An 18,792-nucleotide genomic window follows, 5' to 3' on the forward strand; every position below is an offset into this window, starting at 1 on the left:
TTAGGCAGGCTGAAAAGGGTGTTTATCCTGTCAAATCTTATCATTCCTTCACGTGCCTCAAAGGACTACTAAACTGGAAATGCTTATCACTATCATATAACCCCCACGCCACTCACTCAACTCTCCCATTCAAATGAAACCTAGTGCTCAACTATTGCTGATGAGTCCTTCCAAAGCCTTATTCTTGAGGTGAGGAGTCATCCATCTGGCTGATGCTTATTTACCAGCCCATTTATACCCAGAGGTACATTAGTCTTTGAGCTGTTTAGCTCATTTCAGTCTTCAGTCTCTAGTGTTTATACTTCAATTGCCAAAAAGCCATGGCCCCTCTCTTAATCCTTTAATAACCCACATACTCCTATTCTGTATGTATAAGCCACTTGGACCTCATTTGTCCCCCAGGGGTACATGGTATTGAACTAAGAAAGAACCTCCCTGCTGCACTGAAGGGGATGAATTCAGGTTGATTCCTGTGCAGGGGGCTACAGGTTGGAGCCTGTATTTACAAACATGTCCAAATTTGTCTTCAGCTATTCACATTGTGTTAATTATGTTTAGTTTTTGAAATAACTTTGCTCCCAGGTACGTGAAACCGCTTGAAAATGTCTTCAAATAGTTTACAGCTTGGTCCTTCTACTGGTTTCTGGTTGTGTCCTTGAAGGGCACCATTCCACCTAAACGCTAAATGGGTTTGAAAGCTCTGAGTCTAAAGGACCTAGGGATGATTTTTCATAAGAAAGTAAAGTGCACAGTGCTAAAAATAGATGATTTCTTAAAGTATTTATTAGCTTATGGAAGTTTGGGACTAATTATGGCATAATTTAACATGGGGAAATTCAATGTTATTTGTTGTTATGCAGGGCTGCTGCCCTCTGTTTTGAAAAAAGCAGAATTGTTGAACAGCCTGGCATGGATTTTGTTATTGATGGAGATAGCCCTTCATGTGATTTACTTTAACCTTAGAAGATGAGCTTTATACATTCCCTCACACTTGTGATGTTTTATGTTGAAAAAGAAGCTGTTTCCATGCTCAGTCTCTATCCATTTCCAGAAAAGAAGCCCTGCCACTGATCAAAGCACGATGATTGCATAGGACCACACTCTGTCCGGCAAGGGTTTTATGTACCTGTTCCTATGTGATACATCTACAGGGGCAGGGGTGATGATCTGATGGTGAGAAATGGGAAGGAAGGATGCATGCAGGGCAGATGGTGAGAAACTGAGGCTGTGTGAAGAATGTGAGACATTTTACTTGAGAAAGTGGCCCCTTTGGCCAAAGGGAGTGGCTTTTTGACATGTAGCAAGATCTATGTATCGTGATCTAAATCAAACTGCTGGGAGGGATGTGACAATACAAAGTGTTGGACTGTGCCAAGTTCAGCTCTGTTCTTTGCCTCTGTCCCACTCATGGAGGCTTTGGTCCCATGTATGTGCTTTGAAAAATGACCTGAAGTGCTATCAGGTGCATTGTGAGCCTATTCACAGCAGAAGAAACAAGCAAATCACCTGCTTTCCTCAGTTTCCCCAGGAAGCAGTTTGGATTCTTCTGCTGCCTTAAAAGAAAAATAAGTTTGGGTCACTGACAGCTGGTGTCTGACTCCAGAACCACTCCCCCAAAGAGGGTCATGGAGGTTTCTCCCCATGCTATGACATCTCCCCTCAGTTGCCCTGGTTTGCACATTGCAAGTGCCCGAACATCTGCAGGGCTGAGAACTTGGCTCCACAGGTTGACATGGGTCATCCAGCCTGCAAAACCATTGGAGAAGGTGCCAAGAAGAGTGTCTCTGTCTTTCCCAAGGACAAGTGTCCCTCCAGCCTGGCTCACATACCCCTTCTGGATACTCTTTTCTTTACCAGCTGCTCCATTGAGCCATAGATTTGCCGTTCCAGACTGGGAGGCCCATGCCATGCAGTAGTGCAGCCAATCTTGTGCCTTGTGATTCAGGGGGAAGCTGATGAAATGGCTTCCTATCCACAATCCCACTTCTGTGCCCACGGTCATCACTAGCTCCTTCTCCCTCTCCTGTGTGGAGTAGGAAAGAACAGTCTGACTGCCAGCATGCTGGGCTTTTGTCCAGAAACATAAGGTGAAGGCTTGGAGGGACATATCATGGAGGACGTGGACTTTCACAAAACTCTCAATGTTTTCCACAGGGAAGTAGAAAGCTGGAAAAGTGCTGGATTTAATACCTGAAATAACCAGAAAGCCAGCTGTTACATTTACTATGCTCATACATCAGCCCAAATCCTGATGAATACATGCATAGGGACTGGCAGGGATGTGGCAGTCTTAGCTGTCTTGAGCCAAAGTCACTGGCATGTGTTGTGCCAACAGGAAAGGGGGCTTGAAATGATGAAAAGCTCACCTCCCTCACCCAGCTGTTTGGGAAAATAATCCCGCCCCTCCCTTTCTCTTTTTTTATCATAGAATCATAGAATGGTTTGAGTTGGAAGGAACCTTAAAGATCATCCAGTTCCAACCCCCATGCCATGGGCAGGGACACCTCCCACTGGATCAGGGGCTCCAAGCCCCATCCAACCTGCCCTTGAACACCTCCAGGGATGAGGCAGCCACCACTGCTCTGGGCAACCAGGGCCAGGGCCTCCCCACCCTCAGTGGAAAAATATTTCTTCCTAAGATCTCATCTAAATCTCCTCTCTTTCAGCCTAAAACTGTTTCCCCTCATCCAGCCCCTGCACTCCATGATCAAGAGCTTCAGCTTTCCTGGAGCCCCCTTCAGTACTGGAAGCTGCTCTAAAGTCTCCCCAGAGCCTTCTCTTCTCTAGGTTAAACAAACCCAACTCCGTCAGCCTGTCCTCATGTGGACAAGCACCTGGGAGGTGCTTGTATCAAAGAGATGATTATTAATCCTGGGGGAACTGTGAGCTTAGCACCCTTGCAGTTTGTAAAAAATGTTCTTACATGTTGCAGGAGAAAGGTGCAGTTGCTGTGAGAATAGCTACATTAGGGCTAGGTTTACTGATGCTGTAAATGCAGAATTTCCATCAGCAGGCCTAGATATGGGGAAAAAAAAATCTACCTACATATATCAGTACCAAATCTGTTATTGATTTAGGTCGTCAAGGAACGCAGGGCATGAGCTCTTCATCCTTGGAAGGTAAGCTGGACTTAAGAACAAAAATGTGTTTCTTACCTATGTGGCTTGCTCTGTTCAGCAACTCGCTCTTCATGTCTTGGAGCTGTGTCTGGATTTGTTCCAGCCTGAGGCTGAACTCCTCTGGATGGCATTGTTCTAGAGCAATCAGACAGCTGAATTTACAGAAGGCCAGGACCTGCACATGGTAGATTGTCTGTTCTCTAGTTTGTAGAAGGTTTTGGGATAACCTCTGTATTAAAATGCAGTTTTTTACTTCCACATGGTGTCTGGCTCATCAGCCATGCCAGAGCTGTTTCTGCAGTGGTTAATACCTCACCAATATGGATGCCGGCATGTCTGAACTTGCTGTTCTTGTGTGGTGCCATGTGGCACTGTGGGACCCCACTGCAGTCAAAGCAAGGGGCTGGCACACAACCTACAGCCACCACTGCACTGTTAGAAGCAAGATGTGTTGGGAGTGGGCAAAGAGCCCTATGGGGCATCTCCACCTGCTATGAAGGGACACTGATGCTCCTGGAAAAGGTGATCTCCACTCCTCTTAGTGATTAGCAGCTTAACTCCTTCCTCATAGGTTTTTTGCCCCTCCCAGAGTCCTGCCTGATGACTGCCTTTACCTTGAGTGCGTTTGGCTCTGAAGGAGGACTCCACCACTCGCCCATTGAGGGGCTGAGCATGCCGGTAGTCATTGCGCAGCGTCCTGTTTTGCCAGTCCAGCAACGTGTTCTCCAGGAGGTTAATCTGTGAGCAATGCAGACTTATTACGGAGGACAATGGGAACAACATTTTTACCTAGAAGTGCAACATGATCCTGTAGCTCAGGATTAAACCTAGCAATTTGTTATAGAGGAACCCACAGGGTCTCTTGCTGAGCAAGGGAAAGGAACAGAACATGAGGACTCTTATCAACTAATTCATGATAAAGATATTTAGCCTGAAGGGAGTTTCTAACAGCTCCCTGATGGTATGCATGGATGGAGATTTTACTGCTGTTCTGTAGTGTACTGCTTTCTCACAAGTGCTTAATAGCCTCCCCCCTGCCAAAAAGAGATTTCTCTTTCAAATGAGGACACACTGTGATCTTCCACTGCCGTAGTCTCCATTTATCTTGTTCTTCCTCTAGAAGAAAATGTTTCCGATGCTGCTTTTTAATTCAGAAGATGAACCTCTCTGCAAGATTCAGCAGTAAGCTTATTTACTTGTGTTACTTTTTCCCCTGCTAAGGCCCTTGTCCTGACAAGGCAGAGAGAAGAGAAAGGGATCCTGTCACGTGATGGGATTCAACTGCTGGGACAGGTGGAGTTATTGCCCTGTGCCTCCTGTGCACTCAAGGTCCTCCTTAAAGCCTCTGGAGCCTGGACAAACACTCTCCTGTCACATAGCCAGACGCTCAGCAGGCCACTACTGCTATGTTCCCATGGAGCTCAACGACGTAAGTGTAGACAAGAAAAAACCCAAAATACTCTTCTAAAAATGTGCCGATTATTCTGTAATTATTTTAGTGTCAATAATGGTTCTTTTATGTTTTTTTCTGGGGGTTGGTGTTGGTGTTGACTCTCTTGCAGTAGTTTTTGCCTTGTTGATTCTGCCTGGTCTCTTCTTTTTTTTAGTGCTTCAGTATGGTTGAGCTAAACTGAGCAGAGTGCTTCGTTATCACATACCATCCCTGAGGTGAACTGCTGCTATAGAGAAACTCTTGCTGTGATGGAGCATCACTGTGTCATTACAGCCATTTGTAATTCCATTTGCTTAGGAGGTCATCCAAAAGTTGTATGTGAGAGACACCCTCTTAGATCCACTGTCAGGCTGTTCCCAAAATCACAGGAGAACAGAAAAAGAAAAAGTGAAACGTGGAGAAGAGAGAAGCTGCTTTGTCTGGTAAACAGCTATCACTTACCTGTGTGTGTGACAGGACAATTGGAGAATGAAAAATGGTCCAGATCACACTCTCGGAGCAAGGGGGTGTTGTCAGTGAGCCCTGGTACCTGTAGAAGTGTGACAGGTTTTCTGGCAGCATGGCTCGGACATCCAGAGAAAGGAGCTTTGTTGATTGACCTCAAAAGGAAACAGAGGCAATAATAACAATGAGGGACAAAGAGAAAGGTGAGAGTACTGTTAGAGCTGGCATTGGCAAATCACTTTGCCCAGAGCACTGGTGTTTGGGACCTTTGGCAGAACTGGATGAAGATGGAGGGAAATGAATGGTCTTTTTTGCGGTTTTACAGTTTGTCACTCGGAGATACCTAGGGTCCTGGAGGTGGTGGGCAACTGCACCTCAATGCTCTGCCAGTAGCTGTTAGTTCTCCCAGGAAGCAGAGTGTCTTAGTGCAGCAGAGACCTGCTATCCGGGCATCAGGACTGCAGGATCATAGGAAGTTGTTATTCAATGATGCTGCAGTGTGTTTTGTAGCCCTGTTGGGAGTGTGTGTTGCTGCCTTGAGCATCTCCCACATCACCCTGCTGCATGGGCTGCTGTTTGAGGTGCCAGGGCAGGGATGGCGTGGAGTTGTGCATGGGTGAGGATGCTTGGCCATGTAGCTGCAAGTAAAGCAGCAGCAAAATGTGTCTCCAGTGCGTACGTACAGGTTTTGAGAATATTAAGGATGGAGAAAGACATTCCCAGGTCTTACCTGCAAACCTGATTTTTGCCAGTTTGGAAATAAATTCACTGTAGTAGGTGTTCTCAAAGTGCCCATCCTAAACGCAACATAGAAACATGAACAAAAGGTTAGTGACCTGCCTGTCTTCTATACAACTCATCAGCATGAGGGACTAATTGATGTACTGGGGGACAAAGAGAGTAAATACTATTGCAGATCTTTTGATAGGCTGGGCAATTCTAGGCATGATAAGGTACACATAGATCTTAGGTAGAGTAGTGAACTATCAGCATCCTTTTTCACCACTTCTAAATCCACACAAAATCAACTGTTCCTATTTGCAGAGCCTTGAGGTGCAGTAGGGAAAACCCAGCTGCCACACCTGATAATTTATCTGTACTTCTTATGGAGCAAACTTTTCTGGGGTTCCCAAATTGTGTTGGCTGATATTGTGTGAACCCCAGATAGCATAAGAGAATAGCCCTGCTGCCAAACAGTTTCTTCAACTGGTGGCAAACATCATCTCTTTGGACAGACATGCAAACCTAGAACAGGCTGTATGTGTCTGGACTGTGAATGTAGTATAAACAGAGGTCACAGACAGGCATGGCTCAGCAGCCCGGGCATCAAACCTACCGCATACAGGAAAGCAAGCACAGCCAGTCCATTTGGTTTGTCTTTGGCTTCTTCAAAGCTTGAGTATTCAGCTGAGTTGTAATGGACAATATGCAGCTGTCAGAAGAGAGACAGAGTCATGTGGCAAGAAGTGATAAATAGCTTCCTCAGTGCTCTAAAGGAACCCATACAGACTGAAGGGAGAGTCAGCATCCCAGTTCCTGCTGCTTGTGCCTCACAGCACAGCCACACAGACTTTTATTTTAATAGGTTTGGGATGAGTGTGGAAGAACAACTCCATCCTTGAAGGATATTAGTGCTGTTGCTACTCTTCCTGTCTTCTGTGCGCTCAGCCCCTGCATTGCACATTGCACTTGTAGGAGACTCGATTCTCCCACTTGTCTCTGAATAGCTTCCTGGAGGCTTTGAGGACTGCAGCTTCCCATTTCCCAGTTGCCAGATTTGCAATGCACCCTCCCTCCAGCCTGCTCTGTTCCCAAGTACCTCTGCAAAGTATCTCATCCCGTTGATGGTGTGTTCGGAGCCGCTGGTCTCCAGGTCCAGGCCACCCCAGTGGAGATGCATCTGTACAGCTGTGTAGAGACCTGGGAGCCCTCTGGAGATGTGCATGGTGGGTGGCAAATCAAACTGAACTGAAAAAAACCCAGGACTGGAGACAGCAATGGGTGCAGGTGTGCCCATTTTTGTAGTTACACTGCCAAGTGCTTTCTGCCACTAACACTCTCTCTGAAATAAGCTGGCACAGTCAGATCCAGAGCACTGACTCCAGTAGGTAAGGAAACCACTGAAGCTTAAAGCTTGGTGCTCTTAAAAATCTTTCCTGACGTCAGGCTCATGCACAACAAAGACCACACCAGGCACAAAGATGACTGGGCAGTAGCCATGTCTGTAGACTTTTATGTCTCAGCAGCTCTTTTTTCCTTAGGCAGTAATGAAAGTACTCGCACAGTACAGCGCATCTTGTAGAGCTCTACATGGCTTTAACTGCTTTATTTCCAAGGAAAAAAAGAGGGATAGAAATCAACAGTGACTGGCCTCATCTAACCTGTCATCATAATTTCCAGCATTCTGGACTCTGCATCTTCTAGGAACAGGCATACAGAGTTTGAAAAGGCTATGTTTAATGCTTGAAGGATTTGTAGAGACAAATCTCTGCTTCTCTTTGCCAAGGAGTAGTCACAAAGAGAACACAAAACATTTGTCTTCCTGCTAATGTACTGCCACAAATACAAACTGTATATTATGTTAATAGTTATGCCAAACCTACGAGTGAAAATGGGGAATTGCCTCATCCTACTGAAAGCCCAGAGCATGTTATAAAAATAGCAACTATCCTTGCTAATGTTCTAGCTATGACGGGTTGGAGATGAACATACAGGAGCTGCTCCTGTATCCTGCGTGGGCTGGAAAAATACACACCTGAACCCATAAAATCTCTTTTAAACCCCAAAAGCAATGTAGTAAGTTCATGCTGCACTGCCTAGGTGAAACCTCCAGAGGATACACCACAGCTTATTTATAGCTTAAAAGCAGAAATCTGTCAGGCTCAGATAATTCTTCCATTAGCTGTTCCAGCAGGAAAGTATGTTCTTTCTCCCATTAGTTGCACTGCAAGGACTAAACCCCTTATGATGCACAGAAACATGAACTCATCACTGCCGGATGGTAACAAAGTGGTGTGCATAAAAGGGTTAGGTTTTCAGGACAGACCTACTATTCAAGATATCTCATTTCAAAAGCGTAAGGCCTTTGCTTTGCTGCTGCTGACCTGTTCCTTGTACTGCTGTCACAGAAACAGTGCATGGGAGGCCCCTGGATGCTGCATGTGCAGTGATCCATGCATGTACTAAGCCTTGGCTCAGGGGCAAAATAGGGCTGAAGGATACAGGCAGCAATTGCTTCCCTCTGCCTGAGAGCTTCCCTTTCTGCTTGACAGCAGGAGCTACTGCAGGACCAATCAAACTCCTGGAGCTGCATGCCCTGATTTCTGGCTCAGGCTGCTCCTTTCTCAGCAAGAACTTCTAGACCAGCTCCTTTTTTTAGGCAGGTAATGAGAAGGATCCCAACCCAGCCTTACCAGAGTGACCATTGTTGGTCATTGTGAAATCCCCCTGCAAAGGCCCATCGTAACCGCTCAGCTCCAGCTGCAGTAACTGTGGGTTGTACATCACTTTTTTCCTCTGGATGTCAATTGGAGATTGGCGCTTGCCAGCACAGTCTGCAAATTGCTTTCCCCAGTGCTCTTCATCCAGCTCTCCTTCTGCGTGGAGGAGAAGCAAAACGGGTTATTAGGACCTGACAAAAACTGCTTTTAGCTCAGGAATCAGAAAACTCTGCTCATTTGCCAGCAGGGCATGCCAATCCAGTTGTTATAACACCAGGAGCTGCGGCAATAAAAGGTTTTTCTGCCTTCCCTAGAGTGAAAATACACATTGTTCTGTCTGCAGGACAACTGCACTGCAAAATAAGAGATCTGCATTGCAGTAAGACCTTATTGATCATGGGAAACCGAAAGAGTGTTTCTATAGAAATGGGGATTTAAATGGGTCTCAACAGCCAAAGGTGTGGAATCAAGCTCTCAACCAAAATGAGAGTGAATAGGACCAGGGCAATAGGCTGGAAGTTAACCTAGGGAGAGAGCTAACAAAGGAAGAATAGGGCTGAAATGGTTTAACTAAATAGAACCTTTTGTATGTTGTCTGGGCTGGCTTTGATGTCCTGGGCATGTTTTTTATTAACAAAGCCCCCTCCTCTCCTGAGCACAGAGATATCCCTCTTCCTGGCACTCTATTTTTATATACAACAAACAATGACAAAGCGATTCCTGGCTCTTGTGAGACAGATCCTGGTGTGGAATAGGACCTGGGTGTCCCACTTTCAGGTTTCAGTTGATTGCTCTGAGCTCTTGATGCCCCTCCAGCCCCTAGGACTCACAGGCCTCAAAGTTCATGCTAAGTCTACTGCAAAGATGGTTTGGAAGCAGAGGTTTTAAAAAGAAAATAGAATCATACAATAGTTTGGGTTAGAAGGGACTTCAAAGATCACCCAGTTCCAATCCCCCTGTCATGGGCAGGGACACCTCCCACTGGCTCAGGCTGCCCAAGCCCCATCCAACCTGGCCTTGAACACCTTCAGGGATGCGGCAGCCACAACTTCCTTGGGCAATGTGGGCCAGAAATTCCTCCTTACGTCTAGTCTAAATCTGCCCCTCTCCAATTTATAGCCACTGCCCCTAGTCCTATCACTCGATGCTACTGCGTCATCATACTAATTTCAAATTATTATAATTACAGCCACATCTGGGGATTTGTTACTATTTGCCAATTGTTTTCTTTTCATTTCATTTAAGCAATGCTAGTTTGCAAGTATTAGTTTCCTGACACAGATTAAAGATGGGAAGCTTAGGAGACGCAGGCAGCCTGGCCAAAAGAAAATCCAGAGAGAACTTCTGCAAACAGCTTAGCATCCTGATTGCAATATTGCATCTATTTAACAATATCTTTTGTTTCAGCTTGATTCCCAGCCCAGTGAAGGTAATAAAAGGACTACCATTTACTTCAATGAGCTCTGTAAATAACCAACAAATGAAAATAAGGTAAAATTTCACAAAATATATAAATAAGCACCATTTAGTGATTTGTACTGCACGGAGTATGACAATAAAGTAAAAAGCAGGCAGTATTTAAAGCTTTTCCTTCCAGGATCATCCAAAGGGCAGCTTTTATTCTAGCACATTGTAAAGATTTTCCCCATTGTTCAGACCTCATTGCTCTGCCAACTCTGACAATGTGTTCTGACCACACAAAGGAGTAAAGAGGGGTGACATTAAAGAGAATCACTTTCAAGACACACAGGCTTCAATAAAGTGGAATGAATTAACTGCTGGGTGGAGATATTTCAGTAATGGAAAGATAATCAAGCCGAGTGTTGCTTTTGCAGCACGAAAAAGGACTGGAGCATCTTTACCGAGCTGGCAGTCAGTAGCAATCCAAGACAGCCTCATTTTTCATTACCTTTGTATGTCCACTGCACAAAGTGGGAGCAGCCCAGATGCACCAGGAGTAGGTGGAACAAGACAGCCACGATCCACATGTCTCTTGCTGAATCTGCAATGGGAACAAAGGAAGGCAGTGTGTTTCTTTAAGAATCCTCAGGAAGCCTAAATACCAATTTACACCAGGTCTGGCCTTTCCAGCGCTCATCCCGCCCTTCTCCTGACCCATCCAAAGCAAGAACAGCAAACAGTACCCCAGGGATTTTTTTATTTGGACAGTCAGCTTTAAACCCTAAAGGCTTTATTGATGCTCTAAACCAAGCTGTCCATGCGGATGGAACAGGTTTCCCCCAATGGCCAAAGCTGATAGCCTTGGAGTCACAGTCTGACCCCAGCTGCTACACATGCTCCGCTTGCTTTTCCTGTCCATTCATTCCTGATGAGCACACAGAAAATCTTCATTGCAAGTATGTGTGAAACAATGCCTTGTAAGCAAAGATACCTAACCCAGACCTCAAATCTCCCAGTTGCCCTGAGCTGGCCAACTGTTTCCTGGTTACACAGAGGAAGGAGCCAAGGCAGAAGGCATTTAAGGGACTGGTTTTCAAAAGAGCTGAGTGTTCACAATCTTAGTAGAAGGTAAAATTGTAGACACTTAGCTCCTTTGAAAATCAGCCTTCTGAGGCCAGATTTAAAAGCACTCCACACCCACAAGCCTAGTATTTCAAAGCATTTTGCTTTCAGCACCTTCCCTTATTCACTGAAAATCTAGTTTTGAATGTAAGAGATTTGCAGACTTTGGAAAATTCAGAGCCCTGAAAAACTGCTTAGACTGTTCAAAGGAACAGGCATGATAAAAGATGCCAAAACCCTGGTGGATTTTTAAAAAGCATATTGGAATTAAAATAAAAATGAGCCAGTGACAGATGTCTAGACGCTTTTGCGGACTTCAGCAGCTGTTCTGTACGTATTCAGACACTTATTTCCTTAAAAATGTGTCCCAAACAAGTAATTGCCCAAGGTCCATTAGAAAAGTCATTTGGCAGCCCACAGAATAGACCATGGATCTTCTGCCTGCCTTTTTGTATCCCATCACTAGGCAAATGTCATTCCCTTTGAAAAGCCTTCTCCTTTTCCCCCTAAAATGACACACTAGTGACAGCTCTTTCTGCCCAGCAGTGCCTCCCAGCCCATAAACCCACGGCTTAATAACAGTAAGGGAGCAGAAATCTCCTGAGGAATGGAATTTTCGCCTGGTACTAAGAAGAGCTACAGCTTCCACCACACACAGTACAACTTTGCTGTTGATTTTAAGTGATGGGCAGCAATATTAAACATTTGGCAAGAAAGCTCAGATCCATGAAATCTCAGCACTTCTGTTTGCAATGTTCCTGCCACTTGCAATTACATTTGCAATTATTATTTTCAGCAATAAGGTACATAATAACAGCAATTCAGCAATAATGGCCATAGATGAGTTATAGATTTCATCCAAACTCAAGTTTCTAGGAGCAGACTGTGCTGAAACACAGAAGCAGGTCTTTTTATTCGAAATCTTATTCTTCACCAGTGAATGGTAAACACTAAAAGGCCTTTCCTGGTTTGCTGTTTTCTGCAGTGCATAATTAATCTTTGGAACCTGCTGTAATATTGTTGATTAACCAAATGTGTCTTCTTCCCTCTCTCCCTTAAAGAAGTCATTTAATCTGACAGTTGCACTGAACTGTGTAAGGACTAAACTAATCAAACATGCCCCCCAATGCACTTCATAATCCTTGTATATCCAGTTCGGTAAACAGACTTTGAAATTAGCTGAGGGAGAAATTTTGGAGGTTTATACCTGTTTACACTCCAGGATTCCACACAGCAGCATGTGAGGGTGATAACCAGAGTCAAGAACAGGTCACCTCTGCACCAAAGCATCCCTCCTGTCACTCTGCCTGTGTGCGCATGACAAGAGTGTTTAAATGGGTGTAACTTAGGGACAAGCCATTTCTCCTGGCTGGGTTTTATCAATCAGCTAACCCAGTCTGCACAAAGGATTTGAAATAAAGCCCATTCGGGAATGTACTGGTGCACGGAAACTGGAGATGACAGTGAATTAATTTTTAATGGAGCCTTTGCAACATGCTAAAATTGTGCCATTTCACTTGACATCCGCAGGAGCTGTGAGTGCTCAAAAAACACCCCTCTTAGCGCAAGCTAACTTCGCCTAAATTAGCGGCTCTGGAAGACACAGCAGCCTGGGGACAGGATTTACTAAGAGCAATAAGTATTAACTTGTTTTGGAGTTACGATAGAACAATTTTAATTAAACTCTTTAAATGTATTTGGATATTAAGCTTCTAACTACAAGTTGAATAATATGGAAGGAGTCCTCCTGTATGAAATATTGCACATGTCAATAGCCACTAACTGGCTCTTGGAGCCTTTTTTAATGTATATGGTATTAAACCTGGTTAGCTTGAAGCTTGTGTTTATTAGTGATCTGTTCTGCTACCTCAATATAATTGCTAGAGAGAAGTATGGACATAGTGCCTAGGAAGCCCCGTTCTGTGCTTGAAGTAAACTGGTGTTTTACAGGTGGAGAATATGGTAGGGATAGCAGGAATAAGCTCTGCACCCAGATTTAACCAGTGGGAAAATCTAATGTCATATATCTCAGCTATTACTATTCTTGGCATGATTTCTTCACAAAGGCTACTTTCACACAGATGCAGTTGTACAGACCTCAGCCGCCTACCTCCTACCCCGACTACAGTAGGAAATAAGCCTTTAATCCCACATCATTGGCTTCCATGCACTTCACTTTTATCTCTACAGTATTCCCTGACTCTTTGCCATCTTTTAAATCCTGCTTCTCCCAAGCTACTCCCTCTGTCCTCGCTGGCCTTAAGCTCAGCTCAAGTCTGACTTTCAGCTCCATTCTGAGTATTGGTAGCCACATTAAAACCCTGACATTGCATTGAAGTAGCTGTCTCAGTACCTCAGTGCTCCTTTGACCCAGGACTTGAAAGAGTTAACTCCTTTCCTTCTGAATCAGCAGGAATTTCATCAGCGGTTGTAGTAATAGCTAGATCGCTCCCAAGCCCAGCAAATGTTTGACCAGGAACAGGCTGTTTGATGTGAGATGGACATTGCCTTCAATCAAGCTATCTAGGTTTCTGTGAGTGAGGCTAAAACCTCTTCAAATGAACCTAAAACCTCTTCAAAAAGAGTTCTCTCTGCTGAACTCACGCTGAATGAATAGAAGTATTCAGATCCTACACACGTTTTATGAAAGAAAAAAGCAGCCAGTGCCAGTCAGTCCAAACCCTTGGGTAAATCTGGCAGTAGCTGTGTGGATTGAAACATGAGATCCTTTTATTCAACAATTCCTTTTCTAGATCTTCCTTCCAAAACTGGCCCTCGCTGCTTTGAAATCTTGTCCATGTTGTGTTTTTTCCTTCCCCTTTTGCACCCTGGCTTTCAACAGCCTGCAGAGATCACAAAGGTCAGAGGTAGAAATGTGCTAGAATTCATTTCTCCAGTTCACACAATCCCTCCAGGCCTCCTTCCCCTTATATAATATCTTGATGTGATTGGCTAAATTCACCTTCTGCTGGCATAAATTCAGTTACATTTGTTGATTCTACTGAAGCTTTGTGATAGAAACAGGCTTTGAGGCAGTCAGAGACGGACACTGGAGGTTTGCACCAGTGTTACTAAAAGCAGGATTTGCCCATTCTAAAGCAGAAAGGTTTCCACTGTGAATTCCATTTCACGGTCTAGCAGATCTCAGCATTAGCTGCCTGCAGTTCATTGTCAACCTAAATTTTCTTTTGCTCAGTTTCAGCCAATTACTCTTAGTTATAGCTATAGCCCGTGGATTATTTTAAAACACTTTTCCCCTCTTTTATGTTCACATCACTTCTGGGGTGGTTATCACTTCACCACACCATGATAGAATACAAACAGCCTTTCACTTGCCATTTCCCCAAGGTGGTGAAAAGGACAATGGGATGCTATAAAAACAGGAGAACATGGTCAAATAATCCCTCTTCATTTCCAGTTCCAGGAAATGCAATTACAGCTCTTGTAATGTCTATATAGGTCTGCTCTACAGACTGCTGAAAGCAATTTCACATTCTGGATCTCTATGTGAGCCTTTGATAAAAAACAGAATGTGAAGGGAGGATTAGGAGAGTCAATCTTCCCTCTTCATTTAGGGTGAAGTGAGCAGGAATGTGGCCCAAGCATGGGGATTGAAGGAGCACTGTTGAGACCCAGCCTGGGAGAAATTTTCCCATCATACCAGGGCTCTATGCTGTGGACTGGGTGGTGGTGGGTTAAAGAAAGAATAAATCAGTGACAAGACAGCTTTGCAGCCTGTCCAAATACCTCTCCACCTTCTGAGACACTGTGTTATTAATATTTTATGCATACCTGCACCTCCTTCCATAAAAATACTCATTTTGCTCCTGATCTCCCAGTGTAATAACATGTAGAGGAAGCACAGTTGCTGCTCAGTCTCTCTGAAAATCAGTATTAACAGCACATAAACACAGCAAAAAGCCCCACACCCCTTAACAAACAAACACTCCTCACAGAAAAAATAACGGCTCTGGAAATGTGGCTTTTGCCCATTGCTGGGTAAGCACTTTTCCTTTCTTATTTCAGCTGTATTGTGTGTTGAGCAGCTGTGACATCCAGTGGCCAAACACAATACAGTTGGGTTTGGTACAGAACCCTTCATACATGGTAACAATAACAGAGCCCTTCCACTGTGCTTCTCATCTTCAAAGAGCTGAATAAACAGGAATTCATTAACCCTCACACAGCTCAGTGCGGCAGATGAATGTAATGACCCTAATAGTACACATGAGAAGGGGAAACCACTCTCCAAGCTCCACAAGCTTGGCAAACTGCTCTCCAGAGAGGTGAAAAGCTTGCCCTGGGGCTAGAGCGCAGGACCTTCGCTTGCCTCTTCAGAAAGCAGCTGTAGAGAGACCAAGGACCAGAAAGGTGCAGCTCATTCAGCATTTGATAAAGAGGGTACACCTGAGGGAAGGGTGGTGCTCTTTTTCCCCTAGAGCAAGAGAGCCTACTGTTAGGGAAAGCTATATGAGAGGACACAGCAGGATCAGACACGGTTAGGAAGAGGTGCTTTGTCAGCAGCAAAGGCTTCTGTAGTGATTTTCTGAAGGTGAAGACTTTGTTGATAGATGTGGAAGGCAAGGAAGGGTGCCCAAACATGGATTTGGATTAAGAATACAGTGGTGCAATCAAAGAAATGTGACTGTAATGAGATCCCAGTAATTAACTGAGATTCCTGTTATGACTGGTAAATTGGAAGATTCAGAAAACAAGAAAACAAATCAGTGAAATTGAGGAGCTGGGTCTCACCTGTGGAGCAGGGCATCCCAAACTGATGCTAGGAAACGTCTATTCGACAAAGAAAAAAAAATGGACCAAGGTTTGACAGAGGTTTAATCTAGGTTTAATTTAGAGCATCTGCTGCATTTCAGGCTTTGCTCAATTCTTTGGCTGTACTTGAAGTCATGTGCTGAAGGAGCTGAGCTGCCGACAGCCTATGAGTTAGGTTTCAGTGTTACAGGTGCAGTTACTCCATAACCTAAAGAGTGCAAGATCCAGGAAGTCATGCCAAAGTTCCATGCCTAGTTACGAATTTGCCACTTTAAGATTCCTTTCTAGCCCATGCAGAGAGATATCCTTGCTACAGATGCTGTGTTCTATAAGGGTATCTTTGAGCTCAATCCAGACCTGCCTGTTTCCTTTTGATTATAAAAGCAGACTTGCGTGACTCAGAGATCTAAAGTAGGGACAGATGCATCCAGTTTCAGAGATCGGGAAATCAGTCCCCACATCTCCCAAGTCATCTGTGCCCCACTGCTTGCTCAGACCTGCAGTGGTTTTTCGCTACAGACAAAGTCCATGCAGGAACACTGAGTAAGATCAGAAGTGCCCACAGCCCCTCCTCTTCTGATAGATCATCACAACTGCCCGTGCAAGAGGGAGGAAGGCAGCAGGAGCTAAAAGTGATTCCCATGAGAACGAGATTGATATTTAAGGCAGTAAGGCAACATGAAGGAAATTTAAATCTTACCATCTGTGCTGTACCTGTTCTGTGGCAAGAGAATCCTGCTTGATAACCCTTGCGCTTTACATAAGTTTTATGCGTTCATTAAGAAAACAAATGAGTTGTTATTGGTTTACTCACACTGTTTTTCTCAAGTTTCCACTCTAAAAAACCCCTACATACCAAATAATATATAATATATAATATAATTTCTTAATGGCTAATCGATTTCTAGCTTATTTTCCCTTTTATAGCAAAATATATTTCAAAGTGAGAGAGAAAGACCTGCTCAGCAAGGAGACTTGAACACCCTGTAAGAGGCAGTGCAAGATTTGCACACTGGCCTCTATAAAGGGGATTACTTAATGATTTTGTCATGGTTTGAATGAGTAGCTATGGGTTTTGGAATCATAATTCCTGGCAATTAATATCCAGCTGATTTTAAAGCTTTCAGTCTCACCTCAGATCACCACATCAGATCATTAGCTGCTGGGAAACGTACTCTTTGGTATTTGCCCCCTGATTTGTGCATTGGTTTGCTTCCAAATAACCTTCCACCATGACCTCCAAGTGGATGTAGTAGTTTTTGATGTAGGTTAGCATTTACAGTACATATAAAGTAGTATATATTTTTCCTGTTCCAGACATTTTATCTGTTTTTTGTTGTTGTTGTCATGTTTATTGTGCAGAAATGCTCCATTTTAAAACAAATATGTTCAAATCTGCCTAGTACACGAGTGTCTGACACAGCCCTTGTTTATTCACATGGGCTGATGATAGACCCATGCTACATATTCATTGTTACACACAAAACCTGCGTCCATAGTATCAGTCCTCAAAAAACGGCCAGTTACACTCGTGTTCACCTGCATGTTCAAGATCCATCAAACTGCCTTCAGTACTGAACAAACTCTGAGCTTCCATTTAATAGGAAATCAGACATAAAAACCTCTGGCCAAAGTTTGTAAGCTCCCCGCCCTCTCCCTGCTGGCCTGCAAGCTGGGGGCAGCAATTTCCATAGAAAATTCAATCCCAAACCTACTGATTCCAGCTGGCATTAGAGAACATCAGAAATCAGACTGTCTGGCGCGATAGCAGGCTGAGATCCTTGCAGCCATGCAGGGCTTGTCCCTCTGATAGCAGATCCTCACTAACAAATCTTTGTTTAATTTTTGTGCTGTAATTGCAAGTTTTCAACATAAGGACCCAAAAAGGTCTAATTCAGACTAGGTTCTTTCCTTACAGACCTCAGTCACTGAAATGAAGTTACTTTTGATTGGCTATTAAATGAGGAACTGATGACTTTTAAATCTTTTTCAGGACACTAACCAGTTCATCTCTAAAATCCTGGGAGAATACAGGAGGAATAAGAGAAGTGGTGGAAGTTATAAGCATTAAGACATACATCAGGTCTGTCATCTCATGTCATTCGTGTGCCTAAAACCTGTGGTGTTTAATCACGGAGTTAAGCTCTAAGACACACACATGACAGAAAAGGAGGATGAAAAGCAAGAGAGAAGGATGTAAAGTCAGAGGAGGTTTTGAATGCCTGGAAGAAAATATCTTAAACAGTATTTCAATAATTTTAACAGATATCCAGAAACAGCGTTAGTCAGATATTACCTTTTCAATGGAAGTTCCTTGAAAATACCACAATCTGCTGTCAATAAAGAGAAGAAATCTGAGCGACAGTGTGCTCACTTTTGCATCTGATCGCCTTCCTCCAGAGATCTCACCTTGACTGTGGGGATGTAGGAACGCAGTCAGAAAGTCTTATTCAAAAGGCCACTTGGGTGCAGGACTGCTTTTCAAACAGAAACCTAGTGAGACATAACAGGCTGGCACTTGCAGACCTGTCAGATGGAGTTGATGAGGGTGGTGCATACACGGTAACCCAGACACGTTCTTCAGGTGTTTTGTGAAGCACTGGGGAGAAAGAGAAGTCCCTGCAGTATTCAGGAAGTGCATTCAAGGTGCTACGAAAGCTCACGCCCTGGAATGCACCTACACTGCATAATGGTTCTTAAGTATATTAATGCACTGGCAAACAAGTCCTGATCTGTGGTGGTTCTGCTCCCTGCCTTGGCATCCTCAGCCATCTGAACCAGCGATTTCACACTCGGCAGAGCTCTGAACTCTCCTGTCCAACCACTTCAAACAGGGAAGGAAAAGGCTGGCCTGGTCAGCTTCAGTGCTCATGAGCATGTGGCAAGCAATCAAAAAACTCACATGTATTACACTTACAATTTTACTATGCAAGGAACGACTAGGCCTTGCAATGCAAGGGGATTTTGATCATGAGAACTGTTTTCTGCTTCTGGATGGTAGATGACTGTAAGCCAGATTAGTGTTTCTTCTCCATCTGCT

At 44.1% G+C, this 18,792-nt stretch overlaps 1 protein-coding gene and 1 long non-coding RNA gene across 5 annotated transcripts; one reads left to right on the top strand and one right to left on the bottom strand.

Annotated features, from left to right (window-relative positions):
- Positions 1 to 1,569: 1,569 nt before the first annotated feature.
- CA6 (carbonic anhydrase 6) lies at positions 1,570 to 18,275 on the bottom strand. Of its 4 annotated transcripts, none has more exons than XM_054085690.1 (10): positions 18,162 to 18,275; positions 10,366 to 10,458; positions 8,430 to 8,612; positions 6,836 to 6,984; positions 6,353 to 6,448; positions 5,747 to 5,813; positions 5,014 to 5,171; positions 3,734 to 3,857; positions 3,156 to 3,254; positions 1,570 to 2,190 (listed from the first exon to the last, which is right to left on the bottom strand). In XM_054085690.1, exons 2-10 carry the CDS (start codon positions 10,442 to 10,444, stop codon positions 1,577 to 1,579), a joined length of 1,569 nt encoding a protein of 522 aa, XP_053941665.1. In that variant the 5' UTR covers positions 10,445 to 10,458; positions 18,162 to 18,275; the 3' UTR covers positions 1,570 to 1,576. The 4 variants fall into 4 exon arrangements, with proteins under 4 accessions (XP_053941665.1, XP_053941663.1, XP_053941662.1 ...); XM_054085688.1 differs by having other exon boundaries at positions 18,049 to 18,190; XM_054085687.1 differs by lacking the exon at positions 18,162 to 18,275 and adding an exon at positions 15,732 to 15,870.
- Positions 4,002 to 17,922, top strand: LOC128854239 (uncharacterized). Its single transcript, XR_008453228.1, has 3 exons — positions 4,002 to 4,548; positions 9,864 to 9,947; positions 17,746 to 17,922. It is a non-coding gene; the product is annotated as an uncharacterized LOC128854239 (long non-coding RNA).
- Positions 18,276 to 18,792: the final 517 nt, after the last annotated feature.

The sequence above is a fragment of the Cuculus canorus genome, chromosome 21 (genome assembly GCF_017976375.1).
Source record: "Cuculus canorus isolate bCucCan1 chromosome 21, bCucCan1.pri, whole genome shotgun sequence".
NCBI lineage: Eukaryota > Metazoa > Chordata > Aves > Cuculiformes > Cuculidae > Cuculus > Cuculus canorus.

What these genes read in the sequence shown, in the direction of transcription:
- CA6 (XM_054085687.1), bottom strand. An exon ending in TGCTTGCTTTCCTGTATGCG is followed by an intron (nt 5,814 to 6,352) that starts GTAGGTTTGATG and finishes TGTTGCGTTTAG; the next exon opens with GATGGGCACTTTGAGAACAC. An exon ending in GGCAAAAATCAGGTTTGCAG is followed by an intron (nt 5,172 to 5,746) that starts GTAAGACCTGGG and finishes TTTCCTTTTGAG; the next exon opens with GTCAATCAACAAAGCTCCTT.